Source organism: Nyctibius grandis, chromosome 33 (assembly GCF_013368605.1).
Source record: "Nyctibius grandis isolate bNycGra1 chromosome 33, bNycGra1.pri, whole genome shotgun sequence".
NCBI lineage: Eukaryota > Metazoa > Chordata > Aves > Nyctibiiformes > Nyctibiidae > Nyctibius > Nyctibius grandis.
This window is the reverse complement of record NC_090690.1, coordinates 4,250,447-4,268,360: the sequence shown is the minus strand read 5'-3', so window position 1 is coordinate 4,268,360 and position 17,914 is coordinate 4,250,447. Positions and strand designations below refer to the sequence as shown.

The following is a 17,914-nucleotide window of genomic DNA, read 5'->3' as shown; positions in this document are numbered from 1 at the left end:
AGCGAGCGGCTCAGACCCAGCGCCGGGGTCAGCTGGGGCCATGGAAACAGCTCGGAAAACAAGGCGGCGGCGGCAGGAGGCAGCGAGGCCGTGAGCCGGCACGGTGGGTCCCGGGGGGCACCCGGGGGCTGTCGGGGGTCCGGCTCGGCGCTCGGGCTTCCCAAATTTCCTTTATTTTCCGTTTTTGGGGGTGTTAAGTGTGGATTTAGGGCATCTGTGGCATTCGGCTCCTCTCCGGCGTCTCCCTCGCCGGTAGCCGGGGACCGCGGCGGTGGTTTGGGACCGGGAGGGGGTTGTTTCCATCTCTTGGGGTCCGGCGAGGCGGGACGGTGCCCCCCAAGAGCATCAATCCCTGGAGCAGGGGGGTGCGTGATTTCGGCAGCGCCTCCTTCCCCGGCGAAGCCCTTCGGTGGCACCGGCGGGGCGGTTTGTTATTGTAGGGTCTCCCGCGCTCAGGGATGCTCATGGCTTCCCCCCAAACCCACCGTCCCGGCTGGAGGATCCCCCCCCCGGGGTTCGTTGCCAGAGGAGGAAAACCACAAGCCGAGCGCCGGGGGCTGGCCGGGCTCCACCGGCGCGGCGCGGGGCCGGCAGCCAAAGCTGCCTCCTGCCTCTTGGCCGGCCCGTGCCGCCGGTTGGCAACGGCACCCGCTGACCTCCCGAGCACCCCGCCGTGCCCTCGCCGCAGCCCTGCTGTCACCCCCCGCCGCCCAGATGCCACGGGGATGGGCTCGGCGCGGTCCAGCCTTCCTCCGCTTTCAGCCCCTCTCCCAAATTCTGCCCTTTTAATAAAATTGAGCATTTTTGTTTTTTTCCTGGCAGCGGGATGACACCAAGCGGCGTCTTCCAAGCTGCTTCGCGTGCGCCGAGCTGCGCCGTTCTCTGCGGCTGAGCCGTATGGGATTTAAGAAACCCCCTAAATATATGGGGGGAATTTTGGGGGGGGGGGCCCGGTGGGGGTGAGGGGGTGTTTTTGGGGGGCGAGGATGTAAAACCCGTTCCCTTGGTGGCTTTGGGTGGGTTTAGGTCATTTTTCTTACAGCCCAGCAAGGAGGTTGGAAGTAATAATTTGAAATATAGACCTATAGACTATAGGATATACAGACTGGTGGCATGTATAGGTCGCTGGATATATAGGGTGGCTGGATATATAGGGTGGCTGGATATATAGGACTTGGTTATTTAGGGTTGTTAGATCTATAGGGCTGATGGATATATGGGTATATAAGTTCCTGGATATAATGAGTTGCTGGGTATATAGGGTTACTGGATGTACAAGGCTGCTGGATGTATAAGATTGCTCATTATATAGGGCTGCTGGATATATGGGATTGTGGAATATGTATGTTCCTGGATATAATGGGTTGCTGGGTATATAGGGTTACTGGATATATAAGGCTGCTGGACGTATAAGATTGCTGATTCTATAGGGCTGCTGGGTATACAGACTGCTGGCTATATAGGGGTTTTGGATGTATAGGTTGCTGGCTGTATAGGGTTGCTGTGTGTATAGGACTTGGGTATTTAGGGTTGCTGAGTATTTAGGGTTGCTGGGTATATAGGTCTGCTGGATATATGGGATTGCAGAATGTATAAGTTGGATATAATGTGTTGTTGGATATATAGGGTTACTGGATGTATAAGGCTGGTGGGTGTATAAGATTGCTCATTATATAGGGCTGCTGGATATATAGGGTTGCTGGATATATATGATCACTGGATATATAGGTTGCTGATTATATAGGGCTGCTGGATATATATGGCTGAATATATAGGATTGCTGAATATATAGGGTTGTTGAATATATATGATCACTGGATATATAGGTTGCTGATTATATAGGGCTGGTGCATATATATGGCTGTTGAATATATAGGACTGCTGGATATATAGGGTTGTTGAACATATATGATTGCTGATTATATAGGTTGCTGATTATATAGGGTTGCTGGGTATATGGGGTTGTTAGATATACAAGATTGCTGAATAAGCAGGTTGCTGGATATATGGGTCACTGTGTCTATAGGGCAGCAGGATCTATAGGGCTGCCACCACAGGGCTGCAGTTCACCAGCGGAGCTGTGGCCATCCCTCCCTGCCGGCTCTCGGGGCCGGGGTCCCCCCGGTGTCCCCCCATGGGGTGTCGAGGCGCGTTCTGGGGCCCGGCGAGCTGTGGGGCCGGTGTGGGGCCCTCGGCCGTCCGTCCGTCCGTCCCTACGTGCGCGCGGCGCCGGGGCTAATGGCTCCTCCAGCTGGTTTTGCAGGGGGCGGGGAGGGCCGGGGTGGCTGAGGCTCGAACAACTCGTTTCGTCTTTCCTCCCAGGACTGTCCCCGCCGTCGCCTCCGGCTTCGCCTCCCGCCTCGCACACGTAAGTGCTGCCCGGCCAGCGCCGTACCCAAATCCGGCACCGCGCTCCCCCCGGCACTCGCCGGGCTATAAACGGCTCCGGACTATTCCCAGGGAGCGCAGCCCAGGCTGGAAACCCTCCAAGCCGGGCTCTGTGTGTGTGTGTGGTTAGTTTTTTTTTTCCCTCCCTTCTCTCTAAGTCATTTAAAATGGGGAAAAATAACAAAAAAAAAAGAGGAAAAACAGATTAAAAAAACAAATTTTCATCCTCAGGGGGATTTTTCCCCTTTTAGAGCACCCGGAGGATGCAGAAGGGACCACGCTGGAGCCGAGCAGCCGAGTTAAACCGAACCGAAACACTCGTTTTTCTCTTTATTTTCATTTATTTCCCTCCCCCTCTCGCAGCTTTTATTCTTTCCCGGGGTGAACGGAAGGAGGGGTGGGCAGGCAGCGCTTTTTCCGGGTAAAACACACCGGTGACGGAGGGATCGCTGCGGATGCTGCCGGGATTGGGGCGGGGGGGGATCGATTTGGGGGGAGAAACCGCGAGGTCTTGCCATCTCCCAGCCCACGGGGTTGGGAACAAAAGGAGCTGGATGAGAGAGCCAGGAAAAAGATAATTATATTTTTTTTTATATATTTTTTTAAATTTATTTCCCCCCCCACTGATTTGGGGAAGGTTGTAGCTGTCGGATTAACCCTTTAGGGGCGGCGGGGGATGCTCGCTCCTGCCTTGCCTTCGCAGGGTGAACTATTCTCCTGCATCCCCAGCCTGGGTCCAGAACCTGGTTTATGGGATGGAGCAGCCCAAGGTGCCGCCCCAGCCCGGCGACTGGTTTGTGGGGCTTCCCCCTGCCCTTACCCAGCAGGTTTCCCCCCCGGGTGATCCCTTGGGGAGCCCCTTTGCTCCCCACCCAGAGCAAAACCAGGTTTGTTGTCGTTTCTCCGGGCTGGCATCACCGCCGCGATGCTGGGGACGCTTCAGGGGACGAGTGTGTCCCCCCGCAAGGACTCGGAGGGTGCTCGGGGGCATTTTTCTCCCTGCCACCCCGCCCCACTTGGGAAAAACCCTTTTGGCCGGCGAGGAGGAGGAAGATGACGGCGTAGGAAGGACGGGCGAGGCTGTTTCTTCCTTGGTTTGCAAAGGAGAGCGGAGGCGGCACGTTGTCCCCACCCTGCCCCGGCTGCCGGCGCGCGGCACAAACCGGCACCGAAGCGCTTGTTCCCCGACCTGATGGACCGGTCCCGTCGCTCGCGGCTCCATCGCTTGGCTCCGGGGATGCTGCGAAGGGACCGAAGCCCCTATAAAGCTGCGGTAACATCGGGGTGAGCCCTGTGCCGGAGAGGGGCCGCGGTGATTTGCACCGGCGCTGTGCTCCCCTGGGAGCTTTCAGCCCAGGGGGAAAGGGGGATTTTGGGGATATGATCGTGCCGGGAGCGGTTCCTCCCTCGGTATCGCCAGGGTTTCGCCGCAATCAGCTTCTCTCCGGCATAGAAACCGACCTCGCTCAAGCGCGCGGCTTCGCTTACCCCAAAGGATGCCCGTGCCGAAGGCGGGGGGCTGGTGGCCGAAGGGTTAAACACGGCTCCACCACCACCAGCCACACACTGACAGCTCGCTCGAGCACCCATAACTCAGGGGTCTGATGTAATTCAGGGGGGTCTCACGGCAGGTCTGGGCTGCGGATCCTCCCCGTGAGCCGGTGCCGGCCCGGTCCGGAGGCAGGAAGCTCTGCCCGCAGCCTTCACTTGCTTTGTCACGTTATTTTCCAGCGAGCTTCGCCGTATTTTTAGCTCGCAGGAAGCTCCCCCCTCGCCGGTTATCAGCAAACCCGGCTGGCGCAGCACTAAAATCCCCGCTGCCGAGCAGGGAGAGAGCCACAGAACACAGACCCCCCCCATCCCTGGCAAAACCCCTTTAGAGGGTCCCAACCGCGGCGCGTGAGCCCAGACGCCGGGGTGACGGGCTCCCTGGGCACCGCCGTGGATGGCTCTAATGTTTTCGGTCTCTTCTCGGCACGTGGCTGGTTTTCTGGACGCCGGCGTTGCCGGAGGCCCCGGCCAGCCGTGTTGATACAGACGCCGGGTTATTTGAGGTGAAAGCATCCCCTCGCCGCCGCTGGCACTGGTGTAGCCAACTCGGCGGCTTCCTGCCGTGCCGCGGTCCCCGGCGAAGGACGGCTGCTCCCGGCTGGGATGTTTGCTTCGGGCACAGCTCCAAAAAAACCCCCTTTTCTCCCTGTGCTGCTTCCTTCGCCGGTGCAAACCGTGTCGCCGGAGCTGGGGACCCTGTTCCCATCCCACCTCGCCGTGTCTCACCCTCGGCGGGTGATGGAAATCCCGAACCGTCCCGTGAGCAATTTCGAAAGCGGGTGGCGGGGACGTGGGCGGCGCGGTGGAAACCGGCCGCCTTTCGAGCCGAGCTGCTCCTTAACTCAGCCGGGCAAAACCCGCCTGGTTTTGCCCGCAGCGATTATTTTTTTTGTGTGCTTCATCTGCGTCTTCATCACCCGGGTCAGAAAAAGAGACTAAAAATATAAAAAGAGGGAGAAAATAGGGTGGGGGGTGACGGCACGTGGCTTGTGGCAGGGGATGCTCATGTCTCTCCTCTCTCCCTCCTCGCAGGCGGGTTCGGCGGGCGAGCCGGTTGATGGCCCCAGCAGAAGCCAAATGGAAGAAGGGCCAATTAATTATGTCGAAGAAAGGCGGCTGAACGAGGGCAGCGGGCTGAGCCTGGCGAATGGGGGCCGGCCGGAGGCGGGGGGCACCGCGTTGATGGAGCTGAGCGGCTGGTCGCCGGGCCAGCCGCCCGCCGCTGCTGGTAAAGCCCACCTGGAAGACGTCAGGAACTTGGTGGCCTTTTCGGCGGTGGCTGAAGCCGTTTCCTCCTACCGGCTGCCGGGTTCGCCGTCGCTGCTGTACGAGAAGTTCGACTCGGAGATGAGCCGGGGCGAGCTGAGCGCGGCGGACAGTGTGCCGCGGGGGGAGGACCTGCACGCCCTCAAAGCCGCCCTGGCTTTGGCCAAGCACGGCGTGAAACCCCCCAACTGCAACTGCGACGGCCCCGAGTGCCCCGACTACCTGGAATGGCTGGAGCAGAAGATCAAGACGGCTCTCGGCGAAGAGCCGGCATCACCGCGGCCCCGCGCCGCCGCCAACCCCCCGCCACCCCCCCAGGAAGGTGCTATTGACCCCCAGCCCGTGCCTGAGACCGTCGAGTCGTGCCCACCCGACGGCCTCCCCTTTTCCCAAAGCGCGTTGACCATCGCCAAGGAGAAGAACATCAGCCTGCAGACCGCCATAGCCATCGAAGCCCTGACGCAGCTCTCGGCCGCTCTCCCCCAGCCCGCCGGCGACGGCCAGCCCCCCCCACCGCCGCCCCCCGCCGCCCCCTTCGGCCCCGGCCCCCTCGCCCCGTCGGGGACCACGTGGCAACGAGGGGACGAGCCCCGTTATCCGCCGGAGCCGGGAGCAGCGCCGGAGCCGTTTTTCGGTGCGGCGCCTCCCCGGGGGGGCTTTGCGCCAGCATGGGGGCTGGAGGCCGAGGGGGCAGCGGGGGCCGGAGATCCCATGGCAGAGCTGGAGCAGCTGCTGGGTAACACCGACGACTACATCAAGGCGGCTTTCAAGAGACCTGAAGCGACGGCCGGCAAAGCGACTGCGCCTAAAACGGAGCCCCCCGAACGAGCGCCCGCTAAGGATGCGCCCGGCGGCCCCCGTTTGCCGCCGGCATCGCCGGAGCCCGACCTGCACAAGAAGACGCAGCTGGTCCTGCAGCAGCATCTCCACCACAAGCGCAGCCTTTTCCTCGAGCAAAGCCTGGCGGCGGCGGCGGCAGCACCCCCAGATCGGCCGAGCGGCTGGTGGGCTCCCGGCGCCGCGGCCGTGCCCCCGAAGCCCTTCGAAAAGCAGGCCAAAGAGAAGAAGAAGAAACCGCCGCCCGAAAAGCTCCCCCCGGCCAAACCGCTCCGTAAACAAGTGCAGATCAAGAAGGCGAAGCAGAAGGACTCGCAGCCGCTCTTCCTGCCCCTCTGGCAGATCAGCCTCGAGGGCTTTCGGGCGCCCGCCGAACCCCCCGCCGAAGAGATGCAAACCGACCCGCCGCCCGCCCGCCCGCTCCAGCCTCTTGCACTGCCCCTGCCCGCCGCTCGCCCCCCGCCGCCCAACGCCCTCGCCGGCGGCTCCCCGGCTCCCGACTCTCAGGAAAGGGGTGTCCCCAGGGGGGGCCCCCAAATTCACCCGGTGCCGGCAGGCTCGACCGGCTCAGAGGAAGCACCGGCCGCCCCGCCGCCGCCCGCCCCAGCCCCCGCCGTGGTGGATGACAAGCTGGAAGAGCTCATCCGGCAATTCGAAGCCGAATTCGGGGAGAATTTCAACCTGCGGCCCCCCGAGACGCCCGCCCCGCTTGCCCCCGGGGCTGCCGAGCTGGCGGGGGGGCCAACGCCAGCCCCACAAGTGCCCCCCACCACCACCGCCGCCGCCGCCGCCCCGGCTTCGAGCAGCGCTCCCCAAGCCGGCCCCAAAAGCTTGTCGTTCTCCCCGGGGAAGGGGCCACTTTCAGAGCCGCCCTTCACCGCCCGGTCCCCTAAACAGATCAAAATCGAATCTTCTGGTGCTATCACCGTGGTGTCCACCACGTGCTTTTACTCCGAGGAAAGCCAAAACCCGGAGGCGGACGACGCCGACGGGACGCCCACCAAGGACGAGGTGCCGCTGACGCCGACCCTGAGCGGCTTTTTGGAGTCGCCGCTGAAGTACCTGGACACGCCGACCAAAAGCCTCCTGGATACCCCGGCCAAGCGGGCGCAAGCGGAGTTCCCCACCTGCGACTGCGTTGGTGAGCGAGCGGCCGCGCCGGGGGGGGATAACCGGGGTGGTGGCGGTGAACCCCGGGGGTGGCATTTCACAGGGTCACAGAGGGGTTGGAAGGGACCTCTGGAGATCATAGAATGGTTTGTGTTGGAAGGGACCTCTGGAGATCATCTAGTCCAACCCCTGCCAGGGTCACCCAGAGCAGGTTGCACAAGGCTTTGAGTATCTCCAGAGAAGGAGCCTCCAGCACCTCCCTGGGCAGCCTGTGCCAGGGCTCTGGCACCCTCACAGTGAAGAAGTTTTTCCTCATATTCAGATGGAACTTCCCGTGTTTCAGCTTGTGCCCGTTGCCACTTGTCCTGTCGCTGGGCACCACTGAGAAGAGTCTGGCCCCATCCCCTTGACACCCCCCCTAAGGTATCTGTGAGCGTTGATAAGATCCCCCCTCAGTCTGCTCTTCTCCAGGCTGAACAGCCCCAGCTCCCTCAGCCTCTCCCCGTAGCAGAGATGCTCCAGCCCTCTGACCATCTCCGTACCCTCCGCTGGACTCTCTCCAGTAGCTCCATGTCTGTCACAGTTACTCCAGGTGTGGCCTGACCAGGGCAGTGCAGAGGGGGAGGAGAACCTCCCTCGACCTGCTGCCCACACTCTTCCTCATGCACCCCAGGACACCATTGGCCTTCCTGGCCCCAAGGGCTCATTGTTGGCTCATGGGGAACTTAGAATCATGGAATCACAGAGTGGTTTTGGTTAAGGGCCCTTTAAGCTCATCGAGTCCAACCATCACCCCAGTACTGCCCAGCCCACCACTAACCCATGTCCCTCAGCACCACATCTACACGGCTTTTAAATCCCCCCAGGGATGGGGACTCCAGCACTGCCCTGGGCAGCCTGTGCCAGTGCTTGACAACCCTTTCCATGAAGAAATTGTCCCTGATCTCCAACCTAAACCTCCCCTGGGGCAACTTGAGGCTGAAGGGAGGTTGTAGTGGGGTAGGAGTCGGCCCCTTCTCCCAGGCAACCAGCGACAGGACAAGAGGACGCAGCCTCAAGCTTGGCCAGGGGAGGGTCAGGTTGGACATCAGGAAGCATTTCTTCTCAGCAAGGGTCATCAGCCATTGGAAGGGGCTGCCCAGGGAGGTGGTGGAGTCACCATCTCTGGAGGGGTTTAAGAAAAGACTGGACATGGCACTTAGTTGACAACCTTTCTCCATTTTCTTAAGGAAAAGCTGTGAGAAAAAGCGATTAAAAGGAGTCGGGGGGTGCTGGGGGCTTTATTAGGTGCCTGTAGAGGCTGTAATGAAACCAGCCGGCGCTGCGTGGCCAGTATTGATCCGGGCCTGGGCAGCTGCAGCCCAGCTGAGCCCGGCTTTCTCCTCGCCCCGGCGCCCGGCCGGATCGACACGAGGGGAATAAAAATCAGGGTGAGGAGAGAGGAGAGATGGAAAGATCCGGACCCGGCCGTCACGCTGGAGGGATCCTACCCCGAGCAGCCCCTCATGCCAGGGATCGACCCCGGAGCCCAGCATCCTTCTGCCGTAGCCCATCATCCTTCTCCCATAGCCCAGCATCCTTCTGCCATAGCCCAGCATCCTTCTCCTGTAGCCCAGCATCCTTCCCTGTAGCCCAGCATCCTTCTCCCATAGCCCAGCATCCTTCCCTGTAGCCCAGCATCCTTCCCTGTAGCCCAGCATCCTTCTCCCGTAGCCCAGCTCCTTCTTCCGTAGCCCAGCATCCTTCTGCCGTAGCCCAGCATCCTTCTCCCATAGCCCAGCATCCTTCTCCTCTAGCCCAGCATCCTGTTGCCGGGGTGCTTGGATGGGCTGTGGCCCCTCGGGGTGGCTTTCGGGTCCCCGCAGGCTGCGGGTCTGAGCACCATCCCCTTGTTCCCCAGCAGAGGAGCCTCTGGGGTGATTAACAAGCCCCTAATTGCAGCTTCCCTTCCCCACTGCTCTTAGGGGGAAACGCCACTGAGGGACCTTTTTGGGGCAAAAGCACTTGATTTGGGGGGATTTGGGGGATTTGGGGTTTGGCATCTTTCGGGGCAGCCGGTGGAGGTGCAGACCCCAAAACCTCTGTCCCCTCCCTCATGCCTCCGCAGAGCAAATCGTGGAGAAGGACGAGGGGCCCTATTACACCCACCTGGGCTCGGGGCCCACCGTGGCCTCCATCAGGGAGCTCATGGAGGAGCGGTAAGGGCCATGGGGGCTGGGGGGGGCTTGGGAGGGTGAGGGGGGGGCTGTGAGGGCGAGGGGGGGCTCAGGAGGGCAACTGGGGTCCCATGAGGGCAAGTGGGGGTGCATGACGCTGAGTGGGGGTCATGAGGGCAAGGGGGGGGCTGTGAGGGCAAGTGGGGTCCCATGAGGGCAAGTGAGGGCTTGTAAGGGGTCCCATGAGGGCACGTGGGGTCCCATGAGGGCAAGTCGGGGCTCAGGAGAGGTCCCATGAGGGAGAGTGCGGGCCCATGAGGGGTCCCATGAGGGTGAGTGGGGGTCCATGAGGGTGAGTGGGGGTCATGAGGGCAAGTGGGGTCCCATGAGGGCAAGTGGGTGCTCAGGAGAGGTCCCATGAGGGCGAGTGGGGGCCCATGGGGGGTCCCATGAGGGTGAGTGGGGGCCCATGAGGGTGAGTGGGGGTCATGAGGGCAAGTGGGGTCCCATGAGGGCAAATGGGGACTCAGGAGGGGTCCCATGAGGGTGAGTGGGGTCCATGAGGGTGAGTGGGGGTTGTGAGGGCAAGTGGGGTCCCATGAGGGCAAGTGGGGACTCAGGAGGGGTCCCATGAGGGCGAGTGGGGGCCCATGGGGGGTCACATGAGGGCAAGTGGGGGCCCATGAGGGTGAGTGGGGTCCCGTGAGGCGAGTGGGAGGCTCGTGAGGGGCCCATGAGGGTGAGCAGGGGACTCCCGAGCGTGGCGGGGGCGAGCGGGGCTGACGCCCGTCCCCTGGCAGGTACGGCGAGAAGGGCAAGGCCATCCGCATCGAGAAGGTCATCTACACGGGGAAGGAGGGCAAGAGCTCCCGGGGCTGCCCCATCGCCAAGTGGGTGAGTGCCCCCGCCTCGGGCTACCGCTCCTGCCCGTCCCCTCCGTGCCTGGGGACCAGCAGGCCCCCGCCGGCGCTGGCCGCGGCGGGCGGGACGCTCGGTCTGCGGCTGGCAAAGAGGAAGCGAAGGCAGCGGCCGCCCCCGGGGGAAACTCCACGGGGCTTCCCCACCCTCGGCACCCGCCGAGCAGCACGTTGGTGCCTGCAGCCCCCGAGCTGGGCACGTCACCCCTGCGCCCACCACCCCAAAGCCACGGGGGTGCAACCACGGGACCCCCCCAAAGTTCTGCCCCGCCAAATCCTTACACGGTGCTGCGGAAGGTGGCCAAGACCCGCTCTTGGGGTCTTCCCCATCCCATTGATCTGACGTGGCCCCTTTCGTTTTCCAGGTGATCCGGAGACACAACCAAGAGGAGAAGCTGCTGTGCCTGGTACGACACCGGGCCGGTCACCACTGCCAGAACGCCGTCATCATCATCCTCATCCTGGCCTGGGAAGGAATCCCCCGGACGCTGGGCGACACGTTGTACCAGGAGCTCACCGACACCCTCACCAAGTACGGCAACCCCACGAGCCGCCGCTGCGGCTTGAACGACGAGTAAGTCCCACCGCGTCGCCGGGGCCGGTTCGGGGAGACGGGGTTGGGAAAGGCTTGGGGGGGGGGATGCAGGAATCCCCCACGTTTTCGGAGCTGACGCTCCTCCGCCGTGTCCCTCTCGTAGCCGGACCTGCGCGTGCCAAGGCAAAGACCCCAACACCTGCGGCGCTTCCTTCTCCTTCGGCTGCTCTTGGAGCATGTATTTTAACGGCTGCAAATACGCCCGGAGCAAAACTCCCCGCAAGTTCAGGCTGGTGGGGGACAATCCCAAAGAGGTGGGTGATGCGGGCGGGACAGGGCAGCAGCGGCGGGGCTGTGGGTTTGGATCTCCTTTCCCCCCGCCCCAGCTCCAAATTTTGCAGGTTTTGAAGCTTGAAAATAGGATCCCTTGTGGGATTTTTGATGCCCCCTCCCTGGCAGTGTTTAAGGCCAGGTTGGATGAGGCTTTGAGCAACCTGGGCTGGTGGAAGGTGTCCCTGCCCATGGCAGGGGGTTGGAACTAGATGGGCTGGTGAAGGGTCTGGAGGGTCTGACCTCCGAGGAACGGCTGAGGGAGCTGGGGGTGTTTAGCCTGGAGAAGAGGAGGCTCAGAGGTGACCTTAGTGCAGTCTACAACTACCTGAAGGGAGGTTGTAGCGGGGTGGGAGTCGGCCTCTTCTCCCAGGCAACCAGCGACAGGACAAGAGGACACAGCCTCAAGCTTTGCCAGGGGAGGGTCAGGTTGGACATTAGGAAGCATTTCTTCTCAGCAAGGGTCATTAGCCATTGGAAGGGGCTGCCCAGGGAGGTGGTGGAGTCACCATCTCTGGAGGGGTTTAAGAAAAGCCTGGACATGGCCCTTAGTGCCCTGGTCTAGTTGCCATGGTGGTGTCAGGGCAATGGTTGGACTCGATGATCCCAGAGGGCTCTTCCAACCTCATTGATTCTGTGATTCTGTGTGATCTTTAAGGTCCCGTCCAACCCAAACCATTCTATGATTCTATGAATTAGGGAGACAAGGGGGATAGAAAGCCAACTCAGTGAAACCAGAGGGCCTTGGCATCCCAGAGGCAGGACTTTTGGTGTGACAGCAAGTGCCGGTACGGGGTGGCATGAACGGGGACTCTCTAGAAACCCCAGGGAAGATGCCAGAGGGCTGGTGGATTGAGCAAATGAAAGCACAACACACTGGGGCTGGAGGTTGCACGGCCAAAACCTCACCAGGAATTTAAGCCGCGTGCTTTGCGCGGTCAGGGACACGGTGGGGAGGGTCGGGTGCCGCGTGGTGTTGCGGGGAGCTCTGCCACTCATTGTGTCCTCGCTGCCAAACCCCCCGGTGACATCCTCCTCTTGTCCCTACCGCAGGAGGAGCTGCTCCGGAAAAGCTTTCAGGACTTGGCCACCGAAGTTGCTCCGCTTTACAAGAGGCTGGCGCCGCAAGCCTACCAAAACCAGGTACCGGCCGCCCGCTCGTCCCCTTCGGAGCACGCCGGGGCGGTGGCACGTAGAGGATCTGGGATAACTGGAGCCTTCTCCTCCTTCTGCCAGGTCACCAACGAGGATGTGGCGATTGACTGCCGGCTGGGCTTGAAGGAGGGGAGGCCGTTCTCGGGAGTGACGGCGTGCATGGACTTCTGCGCTCACGCTCACAAAGATCAGCATAACCTCTACAACGGCTGCACGGTGGTAAGGAGGCGGCCGGCGGGGCCGTTCGGGATCGTAGAATCACAGAATCAGTTTGGTTAAAGGACCTTTAAGCTCATCGAGTCCAACTGTCACCCCAGCACTGCCAAGGGCACCACTAACCCATGTCCCTCAGCACCACATCTACACGGCTTTTAAATCCCCCCAGGGATGGGGACTCCACCACTGCCCTGGGCAGCCTGTGCCAGCGCTTGACAACCCTTTTCATGAAGAAATTGTCCCTGATCTCCAACCTAGACCTCCCCTGGGGCAACTTGAGGCCGGTTCCTCTCGTCCTGTCACTCCTTTACTCCAGGCTAAACCCCCCCAGGTCCCTCAGCCGCTCCTCACAAGCTCTCCAGACCCTTCTCCTTGTGCTCTAGACCCTTCACCAGCTCCGTTGCCCTTCTCTGGACTCGCTCCATCACTTCAAGGTCTTTCTTGTTGTGAGGGGCCCAGAACTGCACCCAGGATTCGAGGTGCGGCCTCACCAGTGCCGAGTCCAGGGGGCCAATCCCTGCCCCAGTCCTGCTGGCCACACTATTGCTGGCACAAGCCAGGATGCTGGTGGCCTTCTCAGCCACCTGGGCACACTGCTGGCTCATGTTTGGCCATGGACCAACACCCCCAGGTCCTTTCCCACCAGGCAGCTTTCCAGCTGCTCTTCCCCCAGCCTGTAGCGGTGCAGGGAAGTTGTGACCCAAGCGCAGGACCTGACACTTGGCCTTGTGGAACCTCAACAAGGATCTCCCTCTGCGTTTTGGGACGCTCCTTTTTGAGCCACTGGGTCCCTGCTGCCCCCAATCATCATACCCACATGACTCCAGCAGCCAATCCTTGGTGTTTGCACACCTCAAATGAAACTGTTGAGGTCTGTAGGATGCTGAAGCCACCCCAGCTAGACGAAAGCACGGTGCTAATGGGGATGGTGCGTTTGCTTTTGTCCAAGCCAAATCCCACGGGAGGTTCCCAAATGCCGACTGGGGACCAGTGCGGGCTGGGGGGGTTGCCAGGCCTGGGGGGGGCATGCCAGGCTGATGTGGCTTCACATCAATTTGGGGTATAAGGAGGAGGTTTTGCCCCTGTCCCACATGGGCCATGTCCAGCAGCATCCCACTGACATCACCCTGCGCTCCCCCAGGTCTGCACGCTGACGAAGGAAGACAATCGCGTGGTGGGGAAGATCCCCGAAGACGAGCAACTTCACGTCCTCCCCCTCTACAAGATGTCCAGCACGGATGAGTACGGCAGCGAGGAGAACCAAAACGCCAAGGTGGGCAGCGGGGCCATCCAGGTGCTCACGTCCTTCCCCCGCGAGGTCCGCAAGCTGCCCGAGCCCGCCAAGTCCTGCCGGCAGAGGCAGCTGGAAGCGAAGAAAGCCGCTGCGGAGAAGAAGAAGCTGCAGAAAGAGAAGCTGATGACGCCGGAGAAGATCAAGCAGGAAGCGCTCGAGCTGCCCGTGCTCCAGCAAAACGCAGGTAATGGGGGCAGAGCCGAGGTCCTGCCGCCCCGAGCTGTCCGGGGGGATGGGGACGTGGTTGGGGGGGCTTTCTCGGGCTGGCAGTGCTCAGTGCTTGGGGTGCAGGGTGGCATTTCTGGGGTGCAGGGTGGCATTTCCGCAGCGCCTGGGTTTTTCCCCCGCGCTGCGGTGGGGAGCACGCGATGCCGGGCGATGCTGACCTCCATCGAGCCCGTCACCGTGGGATTTTTGAGTCCAGATGAGTTTTTGGGGTCTTCGCTCCCCACCGGCAGCTTCCTCGGCCGGCGGGTCACGGGGGCTGTGTGTGTGCTGTGCCCACAGGTATGGCGTTGAAAAGCGGGCTGCCCCCGCAGCCGCTGAAACCTGCCATCAAGGTGGAGCCACAGAGCCATTACAACGCCTTCAAGTACAACGGCAACGCGGTGGTGGAGAGCTACTCGGTGCTGGGGAGCTGCCGCCCCTCCGACCCCTACAGCATGAACAGTGTTTACTCTTACCATTCCTACTATGCACAGCCCAATCTGCCTTCCGTGAACGGGTTTCACTCCAAGTTCGCGCTTCCCTCCTTCGGGTATTACGGCTTTTCCAGCAACCACGTGTTCCCCTCGCAGTTTCTAAATTACGGGGCGCCCGAGAGGAACGGGAGCAGCTGGGTGAGTAACGGCTACGAGAAGAAGCCTGACGTCCCGGCCTTGCAGGAGAACCTCAACCACGCTTACGGGAACACCGATTTCCCCGAACCCATCCCGCACAGCATCCGGAGCAAAAACCATCACCAGCGCACCTACGAGCGGGCTAACCGCTACGCCAGCCAGCAGAAAGCGGCGGCCGGGGCGCACAGGACTAGCTCGGGCTCGGAGGAGTCACCGCTGTTTGCACAGAACTGTTTTGGCAGCCGACCCATCAAGCAGGAGCCCCCGGACCCTCCGCCTGCCATCGAGCCCCTTCCCAGCACGGCGGCCATGCCCAGCACCGGCTTAGCCCTACCGGCTATCCCAACGCACGGCGCGGGGCCGGAGCAGCGGTGGAGCCCCTTCAAAGTGTCCCGGGGTCTGTCTTCCCCCGAGAGGACTAGCGTGGCGGAGGGCTCGTGGAGCTCCCTGGCACCGGGGTCGGGCGGGCGGGAGAAGCTGAGCGCCTTCGACGCCGCCGCACGCTTGCCACCGCCGGAGAAACGGTGGCCCAGTGTCCTGACGGGAGAGACGGCGGCAGCGGTGGCGCGCGGCTCGGGCTTGTTACCGAAACCGTGGAGCCCCTGCAAGCTGGGGGAGGCGGCGCTGGCTGGCACGGCCACTTCAAGCCTGCTGGGGCCGCTTGGGTTTGGCTCGTCCTTGCCGGGGCTGCCGGGCTTCTCCGAGGAGCCGTGGGGCTCGGTGAAGGCGGAGGAGAGGAGGACGCCGGTGCCCAGCCCGGGGTTGCCGGAGAAGCCGTGGGAGGCGGCGGTGGGTGAGAAAGGGGTGGCGGGACCCCGCCGGGAGAAGCCGTGGGACACCTTTGGCCTGGAGGAGGATCTGCCGGAGAAGACGGTGAAGGAGGAGGAGGAGGATGAGGTGGAGGAGGATGAGGAAGAAGAGGAGGAGTGGTCGGACAGCGAGCACAACTTCCTGGATGAGAACATCGGCGGCGTGGCCGTGGCGCCCGCCCACGGCTCCATCCTCATCGAGTGCGCCCGCCGCGAGCTCCACGCCACCACCCCGCTGAAGAAACCCAACCGCTGCCACCCCACCCGCATCTCCCTCGTCTTCTACCAACACAAGAACTTGAACCAACCCAACCACGGCCTGGCGCTGTGGGAGGCCAAGATGAAGCAGCTGGCGGAGAGGGCTCGAGCCCGGCAAGAGGAAGCGGCGCGCTTGGGTCTCCCTCCGGACGCCAAAGCCTTCGCCAAGAAACGCAAGTGGGGCGGCGCGTTGGCGACCGAGGCGCCCAGCAAGGAGAGGAGGGACTCGGTCCCCACGCGGCAAGCGGTGGCCATCCCCACCAACTCCGCCATCACCGTGTCCTCCTACGCCTACACCAAGGTGACGGGGCCCTACAGCCGCTGGATCTGAGACGGGAGGCGACCGCCGCGGTCCCATCTTACCTCAAACCCTCGGCAGCGCCGGAGCTCGGCGTTGCTTCGTGGTGCTTTCTCCTCGGGCGTGGGGCGGGGGGGAGAATTCAAAAAACAATAAAAAATAAAAAAAAGAAGATAAATAAGACAAAAACCGAAGCAAAACACAACAAAAACCCAACCCACAGAGAGCGAAGCCAACGGGAAGCAGCGGAGCCGGCGCGGGCGCACGCCGTCGGGGAGCTGCGCTCGGCGAGGAGTTGGCGAACGAAGCAAAACTCGATGGGAAAAACAACAACAAAAAAAGAAGAGGAACGATAGTGTTTGAGGCTTTTTAGTAATCTCATATTTATATCTCCGCGGTGTTTTTTTAATCCAGCCTCGTGCGCCGCTAGAGCGGACGGAGAAGTTTCTAGCGTCCTTTCGCAAAGGAGAGGTTTTTTAATTCCACTTAAAAAAAATGCCTATTTATTGGATTTTATTTTATTTTATTTTTTACTCCGACGACAACGACGAAGCCGATCTTCGAAAAAGAAGCCAACATTGAAAAAAACACAACCCTAAACACAAATAATAAACACCAAACAGCTTAAAGGCGAGAGGTGCCTCCCTCCAGCTCCGGCGCTGGTGGGATCGTGGGCTTTACCATCGGACACGCCGAAAATCCGATTAATTTTTTTCCCAAGGACCTAAAAATACCTATTTTGCAACTCGAGGAGACCTTCCTTACAGCGACGGGAGACCCGCTCATGAGCGGGACGTCCCGGGACGGCGCGTCTTCGCTCGGCTCCTCGCCGTCGGCGGGATCGGCTCTGCCGGGACGGAGCGAGCCGGTGGCTTTACCGGCGCCGGAGACCTCAGGGTACGTCTGGGTTGGGGACTTGCTGCTGCCACGGTGCCGCGTTCGGGCTCGGATTTGGGGGGGGTTCCTTTGCTGAGACGTGACAGAAGCGGCGTCGGCGTCTCTAAAGGAGCCGACGGGACAAAAACAGAAAAAAAATAACAAAACCAGGAAAAAAAAGAAAACCACAAAGCCCAAACTGTGAATAGCTGGTCTCTGTACATCACTGTTGCTAAAGTCTGGTGCTTTCTGTCGCCGGGGGGGACTTTCTCGGTGCGATCGGCTCTGGGAAGAGCGAATCCCAAGACTTGGTTGACCAAACCCACCCCACCAAGGTTCGCCTTCCCCACCCGATGCCGGCGAGCGCCGCCGGGGCTCGGTGCTTTTTCTCTCTCCCCGGGTGCCATCCCTCCTTCCTACGGATCGCCGTTCTTCCCACGAAAAAATAACCCCAACGAATCACCCGACGACGACAACAACCGCGTTGGTGCTCTTCGAACTATCTCAGTCGAGACTTTTCCGCCCGTCCCCGATGCCAGAGCTGCACCGGGATGGATGGACGGACGGACAGATGGACGGGCGAGCTCACCGGGAAGGCGACGTGGGCGAATCCGGGTACCGGCGTCGCCGGGGTCGTTGCTTTTGCACTTTGAGGTGCCTTTTGGAGAGCCAGCGAGCCGGAGCCGATGCTGCCGTCAGCGGGGAGAAATCACCTTGTGTTTACTGTCACCTTCCTTCCTTGCGCACTGGCACAGGATCTCGGTAAAAAAAAAAACAGCCTGAACAATTATGTGGTCTGATTTTAAACCTGTAAATAGGGAAAGAATTTTTTTAAAAGCACTTTCACCTAGATTTAAAAAAAATGAAAGCGAAACTTAAAAAAAAAACCCCACCCAACTCCCCTCTTTCCTTCCCCCCCTACCCCAACAACTTGAAAGCAGTATGTTTTAAACAAGATTATTGTGGGAGAACTGTAAATACTGGCAGAATATTTAACATGCTTTGTCCGTCCTTCATAATTATTAATTTTTTATTTTTTTTTTTTTAACCGTTATCTGTAAAGTCGACGTATATTTGAC

The 17,914-nt window shown here is 60.9% G+C and overlaps 1 protein-coding gene across 1 annotated transcript; it reads left to right on the top strand.

Annotated features, from left to right (window-relative positions):
* The first annotated feature begins 4,995 nt into the window (after positions 1 to 4,995).
* Positions 4,996 to 15,992, top strand: TET3 (tet methylcytosine dioxygenase 3). The gene is made up of 10 exons (XM_068421429.1): positions 4,996 to 6,801; positions 6,910 to 7,183; positions 9,260 to 9,350; positions 10,109 to 10,202; positions 10,591 to 10,799; positions 10,924 to 11,074; positions 12,144 to 12,233; positions 12,327 to 12,464; positions 13,603 to 13,939; positions 14,263 to 15,992. Exons 1-10 carry the CDS (start codon positions 5,017 to 5,019, stop codon positions 15,990 to 15,992), a joined length of 4,899 nt encoding a protein of 1,632 aa, XP_068277530.1. The 5' UTR covers positions 4,996 to 5,016.
* Positions 15,993 to 17,914: the final 1,922 nt, after the last annotated feature.